Below are 21,426 nucleotides of genomic sequence, written 5' to 3'. Positions count from 1 at the left end.
TATCTACTTCTGTTCCCTGGAAAGCAGAGCCAGGAGAACACATAGCACAGTTCCTGATTGTGCCATTTGTGGAAATGGGAAAAAGTGAAATTAAACAAACAGGAGGATTTGGAAGCACAAATATACAAGGCAAAGCAGCTTATTGGGTAAATCAAATTAGTGATAAATGTCCTACCTGTGAAATAACTATTCAGGGAAAGAAATGTAAAGGTTTGGTAGATACAGGAGTGGACATTTCAATCATTTCTCTACAGCACTGGCCATCTGCATGGCCAATTCAACCCACTCAATTTAACATAGTTGGAGTTAATAAAGCCCCTGAAGTATATCAAAGTAGTTATATTTTGCACTGTGAAGGGCCTGATGGACAACCTGGGACTATTCGACCAATTATAACTTCTGTACCTATAAATTTATGGGGAAGAGATTTATTACAACAATGGGAACACAAGTTCTAATTCCAGAACAATTACATAGCCCTCAAAGTCAACATACAATGCATGAAATGGGGTATGTCCCTGGTATGGGTCTAGAAAAAAATTTGCAAGGTTTGAAAGAACCACTTCAAGAGGAAAAACAAAGTTCCTGCCAAAGATTAGGAAATAATTTTTGATGGCAGCCATTGTTAAGCCTCCAGAACCTATACCTTTAAAATGGTTAACAGATAAGTGAATTTGGATAGAACGATGGCCGCTAAGTAAAGAGAAACTGGAGGCTTTAGAGAAATTAGTTACTGAACAATTAGAAAATGGGCACATAGCTCCAACATTTTCCCCTTGGAATTCTCCAGTTCTCGTAATTAAGAAAAAATCAGGCAAATGGAGAATGTTAACTGACTTAAGAGCTATCAATTCAGTCATACAACCTATGGGAGCATTATAGCCAAGATTGCCTTCTCCTGCTATAATTCCAAAAAACTGGCCTTTAGTAGTCATAGATTTAAAAGATTGTTTCTTTACCATCCTTTTAGCTGAGCAAGACTGTGAACAGTTTGCATTTACAATTCCTGCAGTAAACAACCTGCAGCCTGCTAAGCGTTATCACTGGAAAGTGTTGCCACAGGGCATGTTAAACAGTCCCATAATTTTCCAGACGTTTGTGGGGCAAGCAATTGAACCTACTCAAAAAATTTTCACAGTGTTACATTATTCACTATATGGATGATATACTTTGTGCTGCCACCACTCGAGAAATTTTACTCCAATGTTCTGGTCACTTGCAAAATTCGATTTCTCGTGCTGGTTTAATTATAGCTCCTGATAAAATTGAGACTGCTACTCCTTACTCCTACTTGGGGACCTTAATAAATGACACTACCATCGTGCCACAGAAGGTAACCATACGTAGGGATCAACTAAAAACATTAAATGACTTTCAGAAATTACTAGGGGACATTAATAGCATACGACCTGCTCTAGGCATTCCTACCTATGCCATGAGTAATCTGTTTTCTATCCTTAGAGGAAATCCTAGTCTTACTAGCCCTTGGCAATTCACAAAGGAGGCTGAGGCAGAGTAACAACTAATTGCAAAGCAAGTCCACAGAGCTCAAATAAATTGAATAGATCCAGAGAAGACTCTAGATTTGTTAATTTTTTCAACTCAGCATTCACCTACTGGTGTTATTGTCCAAGAACAGGACGTAGTAGAGTGGCTTTTTCTTCCACATACTAATTCACAGACTCTAACTCCTTATTTACATCAAATTGCTACTATGATAGGAATTGGGAGAACTTGGATTGTTAAATTACATGGATATGATCATGGAAAAATTATTGTCCCTCTCATGAAGGCACAAATACAGCTAGCTTTTATAGTCTTACTTGCCAAACCCATTTAGCTGATTTGTGGGTATTCTCCATAATCATTTTCCTAAAATGAAGCTGTTTCAGGTTTTGAAATTAACTAATTGGATTCTCCCTAAAATAACTAAATCCAAACCAATTGAAGGTGCTGAGAATGTTTTTACAGATGGGGCTAATAAGGCTAAAGCTTCTTATTCTGGCTCGAAAAGTAAAGTTTTCCAGACGCCCTATACTTCAGCTCAAAAAGCAGAGCTTGTAACTGTAATTAAGGTATTGACTTCTTTTATATGCCCATTAATGTGATTTCCGATTCTTCATTCGTGAGTCATTCCACACAGTTAATTGAAAATACTCAGTTACGATTTCATACAGATGAACAACTGATGACTTTATTTACCCAACTGCAAACAGCAGTTAGAAGTAGAATGCACCCTTTTTACATCACTCACATTAGGGCTCATACACCTCTTCCAGGACCTTTGACTAAAGGGAATCACATGGCTGATCGCCTAGTTGCTAATGCAATATCTAATGCTAGACATTTTCACAATTTAACCCATGTTAATGCCTCTGATCTCAAATGCAGATACAGCACTAAGGAATATTTATTTGGAAGAACTGATCGTATGTTGAACTTAAAGCAAGGCTCAATAAATTTCAAAGATGTAAAAAAGTATATAAATGGACAATATAAAAGATACCATTAGAACAACAGCACAGACCTTTGTAAATATCAGATGAAAGTAAAAAGGGAATAAACATCAGTCAAATTAGTAAGTATAGATTAAATCATCTACTTTAAAAATATTTTAAAATTGCAATCCCAACTAAAGCCCACATCATGCTAATTTCCAAATACCCTTTATACAAAACAAATTGAAAATTACATGCTAAACAATATTTATAATAATTTATTTCTTAGAGAAATATAAAACCTTAATAGCACTTTTAGAAAAACAGTATTGTTAGAATAATATTTCAACTAAACATTACCCATTATATTCCTACAAAAGTAATTTCCATTTGCATCTTGTAGATAACGATCACAAGGAAGATAAGTTCTTATAGTCAACCAGGTGTCATGGGTAGATAGAGGTAATGCTTATTTTTCAGATTTCTGTTATTGTCAAAAGTTTGTTCTGTAAGGATGTATGAATAATTCTCATCTTTCCAGGTCACATTTTCAGCTTCCAAGATGACTCAAGTCAGAAACGGATACTTAGCCAGATAGGAATGGTGTAAAATTGGCTGGAGATGGGCCAGGCGTGGTGGCTCACACCTGTAATCCCAGAACTTTGGGAGGTCGAGGTGGGCAGATCACGAGGTCAGGAAATCAAGACCATCCTGGCTAACACGGTGAAACCCTGTCTCTACTAAAAATACAAAAATTTAGCCGGGTGTGTTGGCGGGCACCTGTAGTCCTGGCTACTCAGGAGGCTGAGGCAGGAGAATGGTGTGAACCTAGGAGGCAGAGCTTGCAGTGAGCCGAGATTGCACCACTGCACTCCAGCCTGGGCGACAGAGCGAGACTCTGTTTCAAAAAACAAAAAAACAAAAAGTGTCTGGAGATAATGCAGCCAACTACTTCAGCTTTCAAGCCTTGTTTGCTTTTTATCATCTGCCTCTTGATGCTGGTGTTCTCCCACTTTTTGAGTTTTTGAGTTCTTTGCCTAATCTATTACTTTTTTTTGATGCATCTGCTATTCTATCCTTTGTATTTCACATGAACTTGTTCATAATTTGTCCTATAGCTTCTAGTCATACCTTTCCCAATATCTGTGCATCTTAACTCAGTCTTATTTATCTGATACAAACTCTGGAGATGCTTAAAATAGGTAAAAGGTATACAGCAAATGAAACAGGTTCACTACATTGGAAAATGAGCAAAAAAGCAGTCAATTGAAATTTTACATAGACCTGTTCTACGTTTTATCTGGATAGCTCTTTTTCCTCTCCACTCATTAACACTTTGCATTGTCTCAATCAGTCTGCATTCCCATCTGTTTTTAGATATTTTGTGGCTTTATACATTTGGGGTACATAATGAATCAGAATTATAATTCTTTATCTTCCCAGGCATTTGCTTTATAAATAATACCTATTGATACTGAGTTTCACGAGAAACCAATATATCTACATTATTTTCATGGCACAAAGAATTGGGAGTACCTCGATCCATGGGGGTACATTTCTAGCATTAATGGATGGTGTTGTGTATATCACAAGTTATTTTGTGGCCCTTTTTCACTTCTCTCTGGAGTAGGACATGACATGGTTGATAATTTTCTTCTCTCAGAAACTTTATCTTCAGTTGGCTTTTAAAAGACCTTGAGTGGCTGCTGCTTCTCAGTCTCTTTATGGAAATTTCTCTCCCAGGCCTCTAAATACAACAATGCGTAGGACTCAGATGTTTGCCCTGCTCTGCTCTCTCTGCAGAATAATCTCATTCAGGCTATGGCTCTGAATATCACATACGAGCTCCTTCCTGGGTGTTTGACTTATATACTTAATACCAACCAATGTATTATCTTTTAATTAACATAGCCAAAGTAGAACTTTTGATCACACTGTCAAAACTATTCTTGCCATAGCACCGCTATTTCAGTTAATAGAATTGATATTTATTTTATTTATATTTTTATAAACATGTCTTTAGTTACACACAGACCCGTCCTCTCTTTCCTTCATCTGCAATCTATCAGTATGTCCCACAATCCTTACTTTCAAAGAGCTACCAAGCTCAAGCAAATCTCTTCACCTCCACTGCTAACACCCAGGTGACAGCCACCTTCAACCCTCTCCTGTCACTACTAAGACAGCCTCCCATCTGGTGTTCCTACTTCCATTTTTACACACCATCATCTATTCTCTGCGTAACAGCAAAACTAATATTTTGTCTTATGTAATTAGATGATATTAAGCGATGTGTAAAATCCTCACATGGCTTTTCATCACTTCCTAACTCTCTATCCTCTCACTTTATTTTTCTCATAACCCTTATCACTATTTGCAATGGTCTTATTTTGTTGCTACTGTTTTATTACTCTGTTACTCTCAGTGACTTAAATAAAAGTTTCATGAAGAAGAACTTTCCTATACAGGCCGCCTGTTTCTGGAGCACCTAGAAGAGTGGCTCTTAGTTTGTACTTGTTACATAAATGAATGAAGATTGCTTAATAATCTTTCACATCAAGGTGTTTCTAACTGGGAGAAAATACTATGTCCACAGGCTTACCATTTTCATCTATAATTACAGGGTCCTCTATTATTTCAGAATATGTGTTGTTACGGTAATGGAAATGGGCTGAGAGGGGATTATAAAGGTCATTGAAAAGTGGAGAAGGGCTTACCATTCCTAAATGCTTATTCCTTAAAGCTGGACTCAGGATAGCACATTGCCTATGCTTCACAGTGTTAGATTGCATCCTGAGGCCAAAAGATTTCTTTGACTCTGTAAGAATGTCCTGTCTTCTCTATCTATGCTCCTTGTATACTCAGGCCAGAGGTAATTCCTTGTCTGGGGAGTGATTCTAGGATGAAGAAGCCCAAATTCTCATCCTGGTATCAACCTTGTTGTTTAGTTTTTTTCCTTTTTTCTCTCCCTTCTTCTTTCCTTCCTGTTTTGTACTCACAGCCTCCAACCACAGTATGTTTGTAAGCATACCTTTTCAAACTTCACATCTGGGAAATATAGAATCTTTGAAGAAACACTGTAAACGTGAATAACAGTAGTATAATTTTGAAAAAATCTTTTTTTTGGTTATGCAGGTAAAAAAATTTGAAAGATTCAAACTGGCTGTTTTATTTTATATTATTTGATTCAAACTGAAGCATCAGTTCATAAAATTAGCTTGAGAATATGCTAAAATTATTATTGGCAAGAGATGCGAAAATTTGTACTTGTGGGTTGTATTACCAAAAAAATGGAGTGGAAAAATCTATAATTTTACAGTCAATTTACATGCCAAATCTCCAATTTAATCACTAGAAGTTTTTATAATGTCTTATGTATACATCAATCCCTAATTTAGTGTATTTACTTAATGATGATGTGTTTGTTACTAATTTGAAATGAATTTACATGACTACATTTTTCCCTACCATCTATTACTTTTCATCCCAGAAAAAATACTCTTGCCCATTTTTTTTTTCTTTTACATTGATTTCTTCACAGCTTCTGATTTTCTTCTCAGGTGGTTTAAAATGCAAACGGAACAGGTCCATAAAACTTCATGCTTTGCAAAATTTGTATACTGGAAAAATATCTCAAAAAGATTTCTTATAAAATCTCCTCAGTGTTGATTTTATCTTTTCCTAATTTTCTTTTCAGAGAGTAGTAATTCCTCACTTGCTAAAAGTCTTCTTTCTCTGTAGAGCCATGATACATTATATAATATTTGGTTTCATCCCACAGGTATCAAAGAAAGGGGAAGCCACCAATGATTTAAAAACATAATTTTTAAGTAAGATTTTTGATGTTAAAAAAAACCTTAAGATAAATAGGAATAAATGTAACAAAGATTGTCAAAAGTTTTATAAAATACAATATTTTTTGAAAGATGTAAACAGATCCAAATAATCATGATATTTTTGCCAAATTAATTTATAATTTTATTTCAATTTTATAGTTTTTCATGGAAAAATGACATACTGATCTTAAATACCAGAGGACAAATAAAGAAAGTGGAACAAAAATCATTTAAAGAAAAAGTAGGGGCCAGCTCTCATACCAAGATTTATTATAAACTTTACTTATGTACTCACATAAAATATCGTATAAAAGACGAGCCACTAATTAAGTACACATTTGCAAATGTGAAAAACTGACAAATAGTTACTATTTAGAATAGGTATACTGAAAAAGAAAAAAGCATTTTCAAACTTCAATAAGAAAAGAATAATAACTAATAGAAATAAATGAAGCCTATTAAATGGAAATTCACTAAGAAAAATCAAACTTAATAAACAGAAGATGCTCAACTATGTTTGTAATTAAAATATTATTTAGACAGAGAGATTCTTAACAGCTGTCAGATTGGCAAAAATAAATAGCTTTACAATTCTTAACACAGAAGAGATGTTGAGCAATGTCACAATACTGCTAGTGAAATTGTTAATAAGTGCAAACATTTTTGATAGAAATTTGAAAATATCTAGCACTGTAGAATATGTACGTATCTGTTTAGAACAGAAATTTCACTGATATATAGCTCCATCCCATAGGTATCAAGGAAAGGAGCAGTCACAAATAACTTAAAAATATAATTTTTAAATAAGACTTTTGATGTTAACAAACTCATAAGATGAAGAGGAATAAGTCTAACCTGGGTTTTCAAGGTAATTGTGTCTCCTGAGAAATTATTAACATATGCATAGGGTTTCATATGCAAGATTGTTCATTGTAGCATTACTTGCAATGATAAAAAATTGAAAACAACACTAGTATTTATTAGTAGAACAGATACATATTGTGTGTAATCAACCAAAATAATCCTATAGAACATTTAAAATGATGACCTAGATCTACATATATACATGTATAGATATAAAGAATTTATATAGATAAAAAATAATAAGATGAAGGAAAAAGTATGATATAATTTACATAAAATTTACAAAATTGTGCAACAATATATGTTAATCATGAAAACAAATACACATAGTGAAAGGATGAAGAACACAGGAATGATTGTCAAGAAATTTAATTAAAATAATGGTTAATTTTCAAGGTGTAGAATCACAGAGCGAAATAGAGAAATTCAACTAGATCTATAATGTTTTATTTCTTAAGAAGAAAAGATCTGAAGCATAGTGTTAAGATCTGACAAAGCTACAGGGTGTTCTTTATATTATTGTCTATATTTTTCTGCATGTTTAAATTATTTAATTATATAAAAAAGACAATCCAATGGACAGTTAGTTCTCTTCCACTGAGTTAGCAAATGGTCTATTTTCTGTGAACCTAAAGATATTACCAATCCCAGACAAGTCTTAGAGCTACAGTTACCACCACATAATGTATTGAATATCCAGTTAATGCTCCATATTTCAAAGACATATTTGGAGATAATATTCTTAGTTAATACTTTCACAATTCTGGGTGATCATCTGCTGTCCTCTTTCAGATTAAAATATTGCTACCAATTATAAATGAATATATGGTTTGACATGCTTTTCTATAAATTGGCATGGGTTCTACTGAACCAGTTCTTTCTAAGTGGAGGTAGATATTCTGGGAAAAAAACCTACTTCACTTTTTCCTAAGTTAATTGCCACTTACGATAAATGAACCGGCAACTGTACCCCCTTTAAAAACAAGCAATTTTTTGTATAAATTTATGAGGTACAAGTGCAATTTTGTTAAATGCATAGATTGTAAAAAGTAAAAATAAAAACAAGCTAAACTATATTTTTTCCTGTCCATGACAGGAGAGTCTCTGCATTATCCAGGCTTTGGAAGGGCTCTGAAAAGAAGTTATGAAAATTCTTGGATCTGCTGCAGTGAGATTTATGAGACTCTGCAGCAGGCTTGAAACTCAGAATAGGTGAGAACTGCAGAGGGGCTAAAGCAATTGTGTTTGCCTAAGTGTGCTGTTCTCCTTCACCATCACACCAAGTCATTTTTTTAATGACAACTCACAGCATGTGTGTTCATATATAAATCTACAACCAAAACAGAAGTTGCTTAAAATAATACTCATACTTGAAGTGATGCACTCTGATATTTTTTCTATTCGAGTACTGTATACATCAGCCCAAAATTGCCTATCATAATCTTTTATATTGACTTCACAGTTGCTGATGATTCACACACTAGAAAGTTGTTCATGAATTAGTTCTATGACTCGCGTGTTCAAAAGTCCTGTGTTGCATTAATATATCAAGTTTATTTAGAAACCTGATAACATTCTACTGCCAGAGAGAACTTCTTTGTATGGAAAATTCTTGTCAATGGAAAGCACTAATTTTAAATCAATAACGAAGCATTACAAGGTAAGAGAACATTAAAGCAGAATATTATTTGTTATATATTTTCCCTCTTATTTCCACCCACCCCTATAATGCAAGAAAACATGAGTGTATTGTCTAGAGAGGAATAAAAAATCACCAAGACCTATTGACATGGAATGGTATTTTACTTATTATAAATGAAGTGGCAGGAAACTAAACCCAGAATTTACCAAAATAACTCTAAATTGAGGATGCGGCAATAATAAGATTTTTTGGTTGATATAGCATTTCACTCCATACTTTTAAAGAACCATAGGTATCTGCAGGTAATTCCATGACAAATCCTTAGGGTAGGTCAATCTCAATGTATACTTTCTCAATTCCTTATGATTATGTTCTCTCAGAGAGACTCAATTTCTCAATTTCCCATAGCTAACATACAGAGAAATAAATAATTGTTTAATAAATAAAATAGTTCACCAAATAAAGACCTGTCCTCAGGATAGATACCTGGGGTAACACCTGATTCATGGTTTGCTGAATTTACCTCTCAGAATGCCTCTAGTAGGTTCTTCAGCAACCCACCATTTCTCTTTCCAATTCCCTTGATTAATATATGTATAAAGGTAACTTAAACCCTATCAACTTGAACATTATGAAACACAGGTGCAAAGTCTTAAAGGCTAGATATTCTGAAGCTGACACTGATCCAAGACTATTGGGTCAAGGAGGCAAGCAAAACCCTAGCTGAGTCATATTCATGTCTTTACTGCATATTCTTATTACATATATTATGTTATTTTGTATTTTAATTAGAAATTAGAGCTTAATGTTATGGAGATTCTTTGGCTCTGTTATATATAGGTTTTATGACATCTGTTATGCAGTAATACCCAGCAATAATGCTTCTGAATGAGTTATCTGGATTATAGTAAACTTTTCACTTTTAGCTTTTTTTTTTAATTTTGCAATTTTTTTCAGATACAAAATTACCATTAAATTATAGTGATGGTTCAAAACTTTCATATACTACTATCTTTATAACCTTTGTTAAGAGAGGGTAATTTTTTTTTCTGTGTCAAAATTCAATATAAGGAAGAATTATTTTGCTGGTCTATAATACATTGAAGCAATTAGGGGCTAGTAAATTTGACTGCCCATTGAAATCACCTGGGAAACTGTAAAAACTACTGATGGCTGGGACCTACTCCCAGATTAATAAATTGGTATAGGGTATGACTTGGGCATAGGATGTTTTAAAAGCTACACAGGTGATTGCAATATGCAGCCAAGTTTGAGAACAATTGCTCTAAAGTCTTAGTACCTAGTGAGAGGTCTGAGGTGTAGCAGCATCAGCTTCACCTGGAAGCTTCTTAAAAGGCAAACACTTAGAATGTACCCCAGCCCTGCTGAACCAGATTCATATTTTCAGGGACTCCGACATAACCCATCCAGAGTTCTCCATCTATAAAAATAAGAGGCCACAATTGTCTCAGCTTTTTTAGCTCTAAAATTCATATTCCACAACCTAAACAGTATACCGAGAGGCAGTTTTAATCTTATCTGGAATTCTTTACATATAAAAACAGGAAACCAAAACCATGCCATCTTCTCCATCTCCACAATTTTGACTCCAGAAATCTAAGCAAATATAATGCTGAGGAAATTTGTAAAATTGTGTCATAATTCCATCTTCACACCATTGTATGCACTTTCTCTTGCCTAGAATTCCTTTTTCCTTTCTCTGTCTTCATTGGTTCCCTAGCTTGAATGAAGGTTATGACTAGTATCAAATCACTCAAGACAAACGATTACAGGAGATGAGGAGATGGGTCAATTACCAAAGCCATGAGGTGAGGAGTGGTTTGTGGAACAAAAGTTCCTAATTAAGACTTTTGAAATAATTTCCAAATAGAACTAACCTGTTACCTAGCCTGCTTTTTATTCAGTTAAGTATACATTGGAACATTATTCAAGCCAGCAAATACATTTACAATAACATTAATTTCTGATGGTTGTATTAATAGATGCACCAAAATTTACGTAATCAATTATCTATCTTTGGAAGATTATTTTCATTCTTTTGGCAACTATAATTATTTAAGACCTAGGTAAAATCCCACTTCCTTTTTGAAGCACACCTTGAAAAATAATGTACCCTTGATCTAAAATTCTATTGTTAATATAATCACTACCACCAAGTTTATCTCATTGATTCTTTCTATAAATACATGTATATTATTTGTTTTTCCAATTAAATTATGTGTCATATGTAAAGAATCATATGCTCCTTTTCTATTCTCATCTAGTATTTAATTTTGTAAGTGAATTACATATTGTTAAAATGTATATCAGAAACAAAAATAAAATGTCGCTAATTTCACAAGACTACTTATTCACAGTTAGCATACCATTGGCTTTTCTTCCTAATGGAACCTCACCATTATGCAGCTTCTCACATATCTAGGTGAATCACAAGCAGTTGTGCCTTAGGATTCCTACTCTTTTTTTATTGCTGTCTTGAAGCCTTCCAGGCTGATGACAAAACTGCTTTAAATAGCACAGAAACCCTACAGAAAATAAAACCCTGCTCATTAATTTTTAATATGTCAACATTAGACTTCTCATATTCTTTAGCTTCATGTCTGTCATATTCACCATTACATCTCTACTTCAGTGTTTCACACATAGGTATATAAATGAATTACAAACAGTATGTCAACAAACTATGCAGGAACAAAAAAAAAATTCTAAAATATACTACTGACCTCACGATGACATCTGGAAATATAATTTTTCATGTATATCTCCTACATATACTTTTCTTGATATTTGTATATTTTTAACCACATATATAATACACAGTTGTAGAAAATACAGATTCAATAAGGTGAAACAAGATATAATATTTGAAATTGCACAACCCAAACATAACTACTGTGAACATCAATTTATATATATAAACTTATCTGTCCAGACCATCAATTTATATATATAAACTTATATGCTGTTAAATGTACACGTACTTTTTTAAACAGATGATCACACTCTCTCTCTGCTACATAGCCTGCTTTTTATTCACTTAAGTATACACCAAAACATCACTCCGGGAAGCATAAATTTATAATAATATTAATTTCTGGTGGTCACATTAATAGATGTATGAAAATATGTATAATCAATTACTTATCTTTGTAAAATATTTCCACTTTTTGGTTATTATAAACAATGATATGATGAATAATTTCTATCCTAAATGAAGTTGCCCAAACATTTCCTTAGAGTAAAAGTCAAGAAGTAAGCTTTTTAATTGCAAAAGTTACGTGCATTTTTAAGGCCTGAGATAAAAAAAATTACCAAACGAACATTCAGAAGTTTGTACTAATGTACCCTTTCACCAGGAGTCAGGAGTTGTCTAAATCATCTCATCAGCAGTGCAGCTACCTATATTTTTGGTTATAACATTCATTAAAGAGTTACATAGAATGGAATGTGATAAAAAGAATAATTGATGCAGCTGGAAAATACTCACATTTGTTTTGAGAACAAATTTCAGTTTGAAGAGATTGGAACTCATAATATGGTATCTCATGTTTGAATATGGATGTAAGGACACCATCAAGTTCTTCAATGCTATTCTGTTTTCAAGTGAAAAAGAAAATTTTCACTAGGTTAATTATTTACATAGAAACTCATTTTAGTGCAATTTAACAAAAATTTATTAACTGGAGTAAACAATGGCTAATCTTTAGTAATACTGATAACTTTTTAGAAAGAATAAATCAAAACATAAGGGCCTTGCCTAAAAACCAATTACTAAGATAACAGAAAAATGGATTCAAGAAATAAAAGTCTCTGCTTTTGGGTAAGAAACTATAACTTTGGATAAGAAAATATAACTTTATATTTTATAACTATAAAATATAAATTTTAAAAGAGAATTACAATAGGTCAAGGATAACCATGAAATTTGTTTCAATAATAAATTTTGGTAAAAATATATTTTGCAGTTTAATAAATGAAATGATAAAATGATGAGTCTTTTTCTTCAACTTAAGGATCAGAAGTGAAATGGTTTAAATTATATTATTGCTGTGTCTAAGTGAGGGAAAATATTTATCTTGGCCTTTCTTTTCCCCTGCAGATACAGAGTAACTATATTCTACTCTGTTTCTCTAACCTAAGCGTCTTGGGAGGAGCCATCCAGTATTCAAGTGTTCTACTGCCCATGATATAACCTGTTACAAAGACCAGTATTCTTTTCAAGTTGTCTTATGTCATGCTATGACTGGGACGAAATTGCTCAAGACACAGGTGATTATAGCTAAGGAGGTGGGCCAATCAACAAAGTCATGGGATGAAGAGGGAACTGTGGAACAAAAGTTTCTAATTAAGAGTTTTGAAAGGATTTCCAAAAATAAAACTATAAATATTGTCAAGACATAGTCACAAATTAAATAACTGTACTGAAAAAAAGATATTTTTGTTCATTTATTTCTTAATTTTTCAGAATTCAGGCTGCAAGTAATAAAGTGGTTTAGGTCTCCCTGGATTTCTTGAAAGTCGTGCTAAGAAGTGAAAAGAAGGAATGAAAAATCATTTTCTCAACTTGTAGCTATGTAACGCATAACAAAACCCAGCATTCATAAGCATCTAGTAAACACCACAGACTGTGCAAAGCTCTTAGCTCTGGATTATATTTTTTTAAAAAAGAAGGGAAAATGTGACAAGCTCTGCCTTCCAAAAATTCAGTAATGTAATCACATATGGGCAATGAAGAGTCCCAGGTACCATGTTGAAAGTCACTATGAGTTAGGTGTAGTGTGGGCAAAAGGAAACTGCCTCAATTGCACGAAGAAAGAACAGGCCAGCAAAGGCTTTATGGAAGACATGCTCCAAATTGAGATGACCATACACACAAGGAGCATTCTAGACTAAACAAACAAATTACATATAGGCATGTAGGTATCATATGCATGGCCTGGTTAAGGACTCTAGGTACTTCCATAAGAAAAAGAAGAATGAGAGATAAAAAGGAAGTGGGCATTTCAAATAAGGCCTTGAACACCTGATAAGTTTGCAATTCATTTTGTACTCACTGAGTAATTGTTTCAGGCCTATAATGCTTAATGTGGAAACATTTATAATGTGAAATAAATTAAACTTACTTAGGTTTTAGCATAATTATGATTGTTTATGTAGTTGAGTATTTATATTCAGTGGAACCTATCCTATAAATGAAGATGACACAATTTTATATTAGTTGTTATTACTGTTTTAATCTCTTCAGGAAGCCTTTGAAAGGAGCAGTGGGGCAAAAAATTATTGGTAATATGTTGACACTTTATACTAAAGCTAAAAAAAGTGTTTTAGTGATACAAACTGATGAAAGAAATTTTAAATATATGAAAATCATAACATTAGTTTTTAAATTTTCTTTAAAATTTGTGTCAATGGCCATGACAGTTCTGTATAGCATATTATCTAGCCATTGACATTTTTACATGAGGAGCTCCATCGCCATTTCTTTTTAAAAATATACAAAATCTAGTGGGTAGAGATTGATGTGGCATAGAGTTATTACACTCACGTATAAGTTAGGCATAAAATAGCTTCTGGGATTCCTTCCAGATCTGAGACTCTAAAACACAGACGAGAATTCAAAACAGCAAGAGTTCCCACTAGAATATGAAAACTACCATTTCTCATGGAGGGTACCACAGCACTTTAACGAGAGAAATGCCATAGGTAATATAGTTAAATTTTAAAAATAAAGTAGCAATATATTCAGAATGAGAAAAAAAGGTCATGACATAGACAAAGACAATTAATTAGGAAAGAATATGGATAACTCTTAATATTCCAGCCCACCATAGTTAGTTGAATCTAACCACTTCTATCTTAATTTAATAATCATACTCCTAGTATTATGCTTGCATATAAATAAGTGGTATATAACACAAAACAAAGATGTGAAAAATCACAGAAATGGCTATGAAAAATAATTCCAAGATTTCTCCTTAGAAGACAACCTAACCAAAAATCTCTGACTGGAGTAGTTATGCTCCTTTTAAAATTATGTTTCAAAGACACAATATGCATCCTTTCTAAACATTGGCATTGAAATTTTAAAATGACATAAATTAGAATTTTTCTCTTATAATAAATTGTGCAACCCAAAGAACATTTGATGAAGTTGATACAATTGTACAGATCTTTCAAAAAGAAAGATTGAAATAAAATAGTATAAAGTTTGCTCATCAAAAAATCACATTTATCCTAAGACTTTAGTTAATGAACTTGATGTAAAATTAAGAATAGAACAAAATGATGAAATTATATTAGTGTTATTATTTTGTTATTGAACAAATTAAACACCTATCCATAATATATACATATATATACATATACATGCATACATGCATCTGTATTTATTGAGAATATTGGAAAAAGAAAACAGAAAACAGACTGAGAAATGAAATAACCAGAGGCTGGTTAAAAAACAATGCTTTATGTTCATGAAGAAAGTGTTACAACTACTCCCAAGAAAATTTTTTTAGTTCCAGATGAGGGAATAAGGGATTGATGAATGTAACTTAAAAATCATTTGCATATGTATTTATAAATCACAACTCTATTTGAATCTGAAAGTGTTATATAAATTTACACTTATTTCTGATAAATAACTTTATTATTATGACTATTTCTTCCTAACTAGAAAATATAAATATAATAAAGATATAAATTATATTTTAAATAATATTCAGAATTATGGAATTTACTTCTGGAAAGATGTAGTAGTCCTACTTTCCTTTTTCCTCTCCCTAAATACAAATAAAATGTCCAAGTTTCAGTAGAAAATCACTTTTTATATGAAGTACCTGGATGATCGCAAATTGATTGTAAAGAAACAACCAATAAAAATGCCAACACCAAGAGGACAAAGATGTTAGAATTATCTGTCAAAGGTTTGAAAACAGCTCTGGTAAAAAAAGTAGTTCAGCAAGCAATTATAATCATGCTTGAAACAAATAAAAAATAGAAAGCTTTATCAGGAAAACAGAAATTCTCAGCAAATAAATAGAAGATACAAAGGAGAAACAACTAGAATTTTTAGAACTGAAAATACAGTAATCAAAATTATACCTCACTGGGTAGGCTTAACAGTGACATGAAGAGAACAGAGGAAACAATCAATTAACTTGAAGACAGAACAATAAAAATTACTCAATCTGAACAATAGGAAGAAAATACACTGAAAGAAATAAGCAGTTTCAAGCACTTTTAAGACTATAACAAAAGATTGAACATTCTTCTGATCAGAGTCCCAGGAAGAGATGAGAAACAAGGTGGGGATGAAAAAGTACACAAGGAAATAATTTCTAGAAACTTCCTGAATTTGGCAAGAGGCATAAACCTATAGACGGAGCAAGCTGTGAAAAGCAAAAACAGGATAAACCCCTCCAATTCCATGCCAAGACTAATCATAAAACTTCTGGAAACTAAATACAAAGAAAAGATTTTGAAAAAAGTGAAAAATAAATAAAACTTTATCTATATGGTAAAAACAATTAGATTGCTAGAAGCAGCTATGAAGGACAGAAAGAAGTGGCAAAACATTTGTCAAGTGTTAAAAGAAAAGAACTATCAACCTGGAATCTTATGCCCAGCAAAAAATACCCTTCAGGACTGAAGAGAAAATCAAAGCATTTCTGATAAAGAAAAACTAAGGGAATCTGTTATCAGCAGATGTGGCCTAAAATAATGGAAAAAGAAAAGTTCTCTAAACCATAAGGTTATAATGAAAGAAGACCCTTTGGCACATCAGAGAGCAAGAACACAGTAAGCAAAAGTATAGGTAAGTATGATAGACTTTCCTTCTTCTCTTGAGTTTTCTAACTCATACTTGACAGTTAAAGATAAGGTATAACACTGTCTTATGTGTTCTAAATGTATGTAGTCAAAATATCTAAGACATTTATATTATAAATGGGGGATGGGTAAAGAGAAGTCAAAGGAGGTAGGATTTTTATACTTCACTCAAACTGGTAAAATGAAGACAGCGCTAGACTATAAGTTTTGTATATATAATACAATACCTACATCAACAACTAAAAAAGTTGTGCAAATAGGTGCATTTAAAATACCAGAGATACATCAAAGTGAATTTCTTTAAAAAAAAATAAGTAACACACAGGAAAGAAAAAAAAAAACAAATGAAAACAGAGAAAATTAAAAACAAAAAATAGAGTGGATTTAAAAATATGATTTAACTATATGTTCTCTTTATAATAATAAATAATTATAAAATTTATTTATTTTTTATAATAAATAAATTAGGTTTTTATAATAAATAAAATTATAAATACTTTAATAATATTTATAATAAGTAAAATTAGCAGGTTTAAAGTAGAAGAATAAAACAGATATAGCATGCAAAAATTACAAAGGAAAGCAAAAATGGCTATATTAATATCAATAAAATAGACATCAGAGGAAAAAAAATTTACAGGAGACAGGGACATTATATAATGATAGAGTCAATCCATCAAGAGGACATAGTAATCCTGAATACATATGCAGCAAAAAACAAAAACTTCAAAAAATGTGAAGGAAAAATGGACAGAACTGAAAGGAGAAACAGACAACTCCACAATGACAGTGATGACTTAAACATCTCTCTTTCTACAATTGGTAGACAGAAAATCAGGAAAAAATAAAAAAATTCAAACACACCATCATCCCAGTGATCTAACCAATCAGCATCAATCCACATACATAGACCACTCCATCCAGTAACAGCAGAATACATTCTTTCCAAGGGTTTGAGAAACTCATACCAAGATAGATCATATCCTGAGGCATAAAACAAATATTAACAAATTTAGAATAATTTAAATCATACAGTGTCTTTTCTGACCGCATGGAATCAAACTAGAAATCCATAACAGAAAGATCATAGGAAAGTGTCCAAATATTAAGAAACCAAACAACAATGCTACTAAGTAATCTGTGGGTCAAAAGGAAACTCTGAACAGAATTTTAAAAATACATTAAACTGAATGAAAGTGAAATACAACATATCAAAATTTTTGGAACATAGCTAAAGGAGGGCTGAGAAAATTTTATAATACATTGGAAAAGACAGAAAGTCTCAAATCAATTATCTAGGTTCCTACTTCAAGAATTCAGAAAAAGAACATAACAAACTCAAAGCAAGCAGAACAAGAGAACAATAAGTATAACAGCTGAACTCAAAATTGAAAGTATGAAAACAACAAAGAAAAAGTATAGTAACAAGTGATTCTTTTAAAAGATCAATAAAATTGACAAACTTCTAGCAAGACTTACAAAGAAAAATAGGGAGAAAATGCAGATTACAAATATCACAAATGAAAAACAAAAGATAGCAATACAAACCCTGCAGACATCAAAAGAATAAAAGGGAGTATATGAACAATTCTACATACATGAGTTTGATGATTTAGATGAAATGAACCAAGTCCTTGAAAAACACAAACTACCATAACACACAGTCCCTTCCTATATAACCTACAACTATATATGAATGTACAATTATCTAAAAAATAAGTTTAATTAAATACTAACAATCCCCCCAAATACTTATTGCACAAAACTGAATTCCTTGAGATATATAGATATTTATATAAAAGCACCCCTTCGAAGGTGGATTTCACTCCTCTCTTTGATGAGGGGTGTGAACACTGAGCAAAATGGCATCGAGAGGCTGTATTTGAAAGCATTTTAGGACGGTATTTCATAATGTAAATAGCTGGGAAGTATTTCAGATCACTGGAGTGCTGTAAAAGGATATGTTATAGGAATAAGCATGCAATGAACAGATTCAAACAGTTTAACTAATAGTAATAACTACCACATGTGGAGCACTGCTAATGTGCTAGGCTCTATATAAGCTATCTCTAACTTTTATAACACCCTGCAAGGTAGATTTTTCTAAATGTCTACTTTTATAGAGGTGATAATCATGATACAAAAAATTCAGTAACACCCAAATTGGCAGAGCTAATAAGTGGTAAATAAAGATTCTAACTTAGATCTTTACATTCTAAACACAGTAAATTTAATCCTACATTCTAATCGTGGAGAGAAGAATAAAATCTGAAATAGTATTTAAGTAAAGAATAAATTATGCCCCCATGGCTTCAAGATCACCACTGCAGTTCCCAACATTATACTGATGTTTAGCCAGAAAGAGGGAGGAAAGTGATGTGTGTGGGAGGTGGTACAGGTACTGGGAGAGGGAGCTGCAGCCAACCATATCTATTCTTTTTCTCTGTTTAACCAGAAAAGCAAAAGTTTCAAAGATGTCCCCTTGTGTCTCGTTGTTGAAAACTCTCTCACGTGATATGTCTAACTGCAAGGTTAGTTAAAAATGTTGGAATCTGGTCTTTCTAGCTTCCATAAATGGAGGTAGGCCAAGAAGTATCTAAAAGGAAAGTCAACGGTTGAGCTGAAAACAGCCTTGCTCTTCTTCTTATAACAAATTGCTGTGCTTGTTTAAGTTTCACTAGTAAAAGAAAGGGCATCTCGTTTGTTCCTCTGTTCTTAAATGTGTGCCATGAAAGAGAGCCAAAACGGCCGTTTAAAGTGAAATTTGATAAATAGTTTACATATCTTTAAAAAAATCTTACTGCAGCTTGTAAAGAAAATGATAGAAAAAAAGAGCAAAGCAAATGTTTTCTAGGGTTATGCAAAGATTTTTTTTAAACTTTATACGTGCTCAGCTCAAAGCAGTTAATTTAAAATAATAATGTAAATGTATAAATCTAAAAGAGATATTTTCTTTTATCAACTTAATTTTCTGTTTTGAATGAATCATTTCTTTGAATTGCAATATCTGTGACTATAAATACAAAAACAAACATATAAAACAATGAAAATGATTTTATATGTATTATTGATTAGGTTTTCATATAGTTGTAGAATCTCTTTAAATACTTGCAAGTGGTATTATCACATGAAGAAAATATGTTTTGAGATTCGAGGAATCTGCATTTAAATGCCTGCTCCAGGACTCATTAGCTATGAATCTCAATAATAATTAACTGACAGAATTTTTTAGAAGTTTAAATGTAAATATTAAATGTAATCTTGTAAGTGTAGATATGCAAAATTTCCAGTAAAAATTCTATTTTCTCTAAATACTATTATGTGAACTCTTAGATACAAAAACTCATGAAATGTAATCATGATATAAGAAGAGCATGTAAGTCTAGCAATAAGGAGACGTGACCCTCCAAACTGGCTTTTCCACTGACAAAAAACAATCTGTTTATTATTTTTAAATTCTTAAATTAAATAACGCATAACTTTTAAATTAGTTAGAATGTAGATTTTGCTATTGCAATACAGAGACCCAAAGTGATAGTGGCTTAAACAAGAAAGAAACCCTGGATTTAGGCATCGAGGCCCTTTCTGTCTAGAGTTTCACTGTTATATATCATCTTCATGGTACAAGAAGGTTCATCCATCGCTTCCTTGTCGGAATTCAAACCAGTCAAAAGAAAAAGCCAGTGAGGGAAAGAGCATGACTCCACCCATCTTTTAAGGACATGCTCATAAATTTGCACATATTGCTTCCACTGCCATGCCATGCCATTGGGCAACACTTAGTCATATGGCTACACCTAGCTTCAAGGGAGGAAATGCAATATTGCCATGTGCTCAGATGAATGTTATATCATGCTGTAAGAAAGGAAAAAAAAAATACTGGGGAATGACTAGCATCCCCATCAACCATGCAAAATCCATGAACATCATAATTTATGTAAAGACAATCTGATAAAAGTTTTCTTAATACACTTCTGGAGTAATGACTGAAGCTTGATTGTGCTGAGTTTTTCAACATGCCCCACCCCCAATATATTGTTAATTCCTAATGTCAAAAGGTCTCAAAGTTTTAACTTGAGCGAACTTGAACAGACTCATTAATGGAGACACTTAATGACATTCATAATGTAAGAGACAAATCAAAGTGTTTCTATTGTAGGCATTAAAGAAATCAAAAGAACCATGCCCTTTCTTACCTTTGCCTCTTTTTAGTAACCATTTTGTAACAACATACTGTTAAATGTAAGAAGTTTTAAAACAAATATAGCAATAATATACTCAAAACAATGTCTCTCAAAAATGCTTTCTATAAATGATGCCATGATTTATTGAAAACATTTCAGAAATTTCTTTTTTAGTTTGTTTTGGGAGCCAGGTTCCAAGTTATGTGACAGAATCCATCTTGTTTATATTCATTTGATTCTTTCCTTTCTGGCCCTTCCCTTCTTTGCCTTGCTGTTTCTGCTTCAGCCAGTAGTCCCACTGCCTCCTCAAAAAGGGGCTGTGCCTGTGCTAGCGGCAACTGGAACAAAGGGCTCTAATAAGTGGATCACTTGAAACTGGGTGGGAAACTTAATGTATAAAATTTTTTCACCTCCTATTTGCTCAACAAAATATTTATTGAGCAGCCATGTGTCTTACAGTGCCCTTGGTCCTGGAGATAAAACAGAGAACTAAATACAGCCTTGTAATGCATAAGAATATTTTGGTCAATGACAGACCTCATATACAACAGTGGTCCCAAATTATAATAGAGCTGCCTATGGATGCACTTTTTAAAAATATTTTATATTACATT

At 32.6% G+C, this 21,426-nt stretch overlaps 1 protein-coding gene across 2 annotated transcripts in view; it reads right to left on the bottom strand.

Moving 5' to 3' along the window:
* Window positions 1-21,426, bottom strand: part of BANK1 (B cell scaffold protein with ankyrin repeats 1) — a 289,852-nt gene that overhangs the window by 174,185 nt on the left and 94,241 nt on the right. For both annotated transcript variants that reach the window (XM_019024929.4, XM_063705448.1), the window contains exon 6: window positions 12,289-12,394. In XM_019024929.4, the coding sequence (XP_018880474.4) occupies window positions 12,289-12,394 (106 nt within the window). The remainder of the gene's footprint in view (window positions 1-12,288; window positions 12,395-21,426) is intronic.

Source organism: Gorilla gorilla, chromosome 3, assembly GCF_029281585.2.
Source record: "Gorilla gorilla gorilla isolate KB3781 chromosome 3, NHGRI_mGorGor1-v2.1_pri, whole genome shotgun sequence".
NCBI lineage: Eukaryota > Metazoa > Chordata > Mammalia > Primates > Hominidae > Gorilla > Gorilla gorilla.
Note: the sequence above shows the minus strand (reverse complement) of the source record. Positions and strands in the feature narration are given on the sequence as shown.